This window comes from Lupinus angustifolius, chromosome LG10 (genome assembly GCF_001865875.1).
Source record: "Lupinus angustifolius cultivar Tanjil chromosome LG10, LupAngTanjil_v1.0, whole genome shotgun sequence".
In the NCBI taxonomy this organism is placed as follows: Eukaryota; Viridiplantae; Streptophyta; class Magnoliopsida; order Fabales; family Fabaceae; genus Lupinus; species Lupinus angustifolius.
Window position 1 is genome coordinate 13,174,262 of NC_032018.1, and position 1,838 is coordinate 13,176,099.

The 1,838-nt window shown below is 35.3% G+C and overlaps 1 protein-coding gene across 1 annotated transcript; it reads left to right on the forward strand.

Annotated features, from left to right (window-relative positions):
• Positions 525-1,325, forward strand: LOC109358036. Its single transcript, XM_019602103.1, has one exon. The coding sequence runs from the start codon at positions 525-527 to the stop codon at positions 1,323-1,325; it is 801 nt and encodes a 266-aa protein (XP_019457648.1).

The window sequence follows — 1,838 nt, forward strand, 5'->3', positions numbered from 1 at the left end:
AATATCTTTTCAGATTTCATTATTAAGTTATTGGGAAGAACAATATATTAATTGATGTAATCAAATGAGTTAGTTGTATAATTCTTAATAAAATAACTTTATTACTCATATAGTTTTATCCTATTCAAACATGATTATATTCAAAGTGATTACAATAATTCAAACAAAAAATATTGAATATCTTTTCAGATTTCATTATTAAGTTATTGGGAAGAACAATATATTAATTGATGTAATCAAATGAGTTAGTTGTAGTAGTTAGGAAAGTTACCATTTGTAGAAAGTAGTTAAGTTGGTTGAAATTGTTTTTAGAAAGTTGTATATTAGTTTGTAATCATTGAAGCATTTAATATACAATTCCATACACTAAATATTCATAGAAAGATTACTCTCTCTCTTTTCTTAATTCTCTTCTTCCTGAATCCAACCTCATCTTATTTTGATCTTTCTTTCTCTTCTTTCCACAAGACTAACATTTGGCATCAAGAGCCATCAAGAAGATCAAGTTTTTTTTCCCGCTACAAATGGCACAAACAACTGGAAACTTTGCCACAACACTACCTATACTAGACGGCAAGAACTGGACTAGGTGGTGCATACAAATGAAAGCCATACTTGGATATCAAGATGTAGCAGATATTGTGGAAGAAGGGTTACCAATCCTAGAAGAAGGAGCCATTGAAGCACAACGGAATGCACATAAACAAAACAAGAAACGAGACTGCAAAACAATATGCCTTCTCCACCAAGAAGTGGACAATGCCCACTTTGAAAAGATTGCAGGATCTGCAACAGCAAAGGAAGCTTGGGATGTGTTAGAAAAGCACTATGATGGTGCTGCACAATTGAAGAAGATCCACCTACAAACCATGAGGATGCAATTTGAACTCATGCAAATGGAAGAAGGTGAGAAGGTTGCTGATTTTTTCACTAGGTTGATCACACACACAAATGCATTGAAGGCTTGTGGTGAAAAGATGATTGATGCAACCATAGTTGAAAAGGTATTAATGATAGTGTCTCCTAAATTTGATTATGTGGTGGTAGCCATTGAGGAATCAGGAAGAGTTGAAAACATGAAGATTGAGGAGCTTCAAGGGTCACTTGAAGCCAATGAACAAAGACTTCATGAGAAGATCACAGATAGATCCTCACATCAAATACTCCAAATGCAGACAACAAAGAAAGGAGGATTCTGGGTAAATAATTCAAGCAAGAGCCAAGGGAGATATCCTGATATTAAGGGTAGAAAGAACTATGCCAATAATTCTGAACAACCAGAACAGTCCACTAGGAGATATGGTTGCAAGCATTCAAAGGGTTGAAGAGAAAAGTTGACAAGAAAAAAGTTAGGTGCTACAACTGTGATAAGTTTGGGCATTACTCAACTAAATGCTTAGCACCTAGCAAGAATCAACACCAAAGAAAGTAAGAATCAGAAGCAAATCTTGTCAAGGAAGAAAATTAAGACTTTGATGAAGAAGTTGTGCAACTCATGATGACAACAAATTGCAAATCCAAAAGAAATGATACTTGGTACCTTGACTCTGGTTGCTCCAACCACATGACTGGGCACAAAGACTGGTTCGTGAACTTTGACTCAAGTAAGAGAAACAAAGTAAAATTTGCAGACAATAAGGTAGTGATCACTGAGGGATCAGGTGACATACCCTTTAAGATGAAGTGTGCAGAAAAGCATATATAACATATGTATGGTTTGTCCCTGAAATGAAAACCAACCTCATCAGCCTTGGACAACTACATGAAAGAGGTTTCAGTATGGAGTTGAGTGATGGAGTAATGAATGTTTATGATAGCTTGAAGAAGAAGATCTTACA

What these genes read in the sequence shown, in the direction of transcription:
- LOC109358036 (XM_019602103.1), top strand. Translation starts at nt 525, where the DNA reads ATGGCACAAACAACTGGAAACTTTGCCACAACACTACCTATACTAGAC.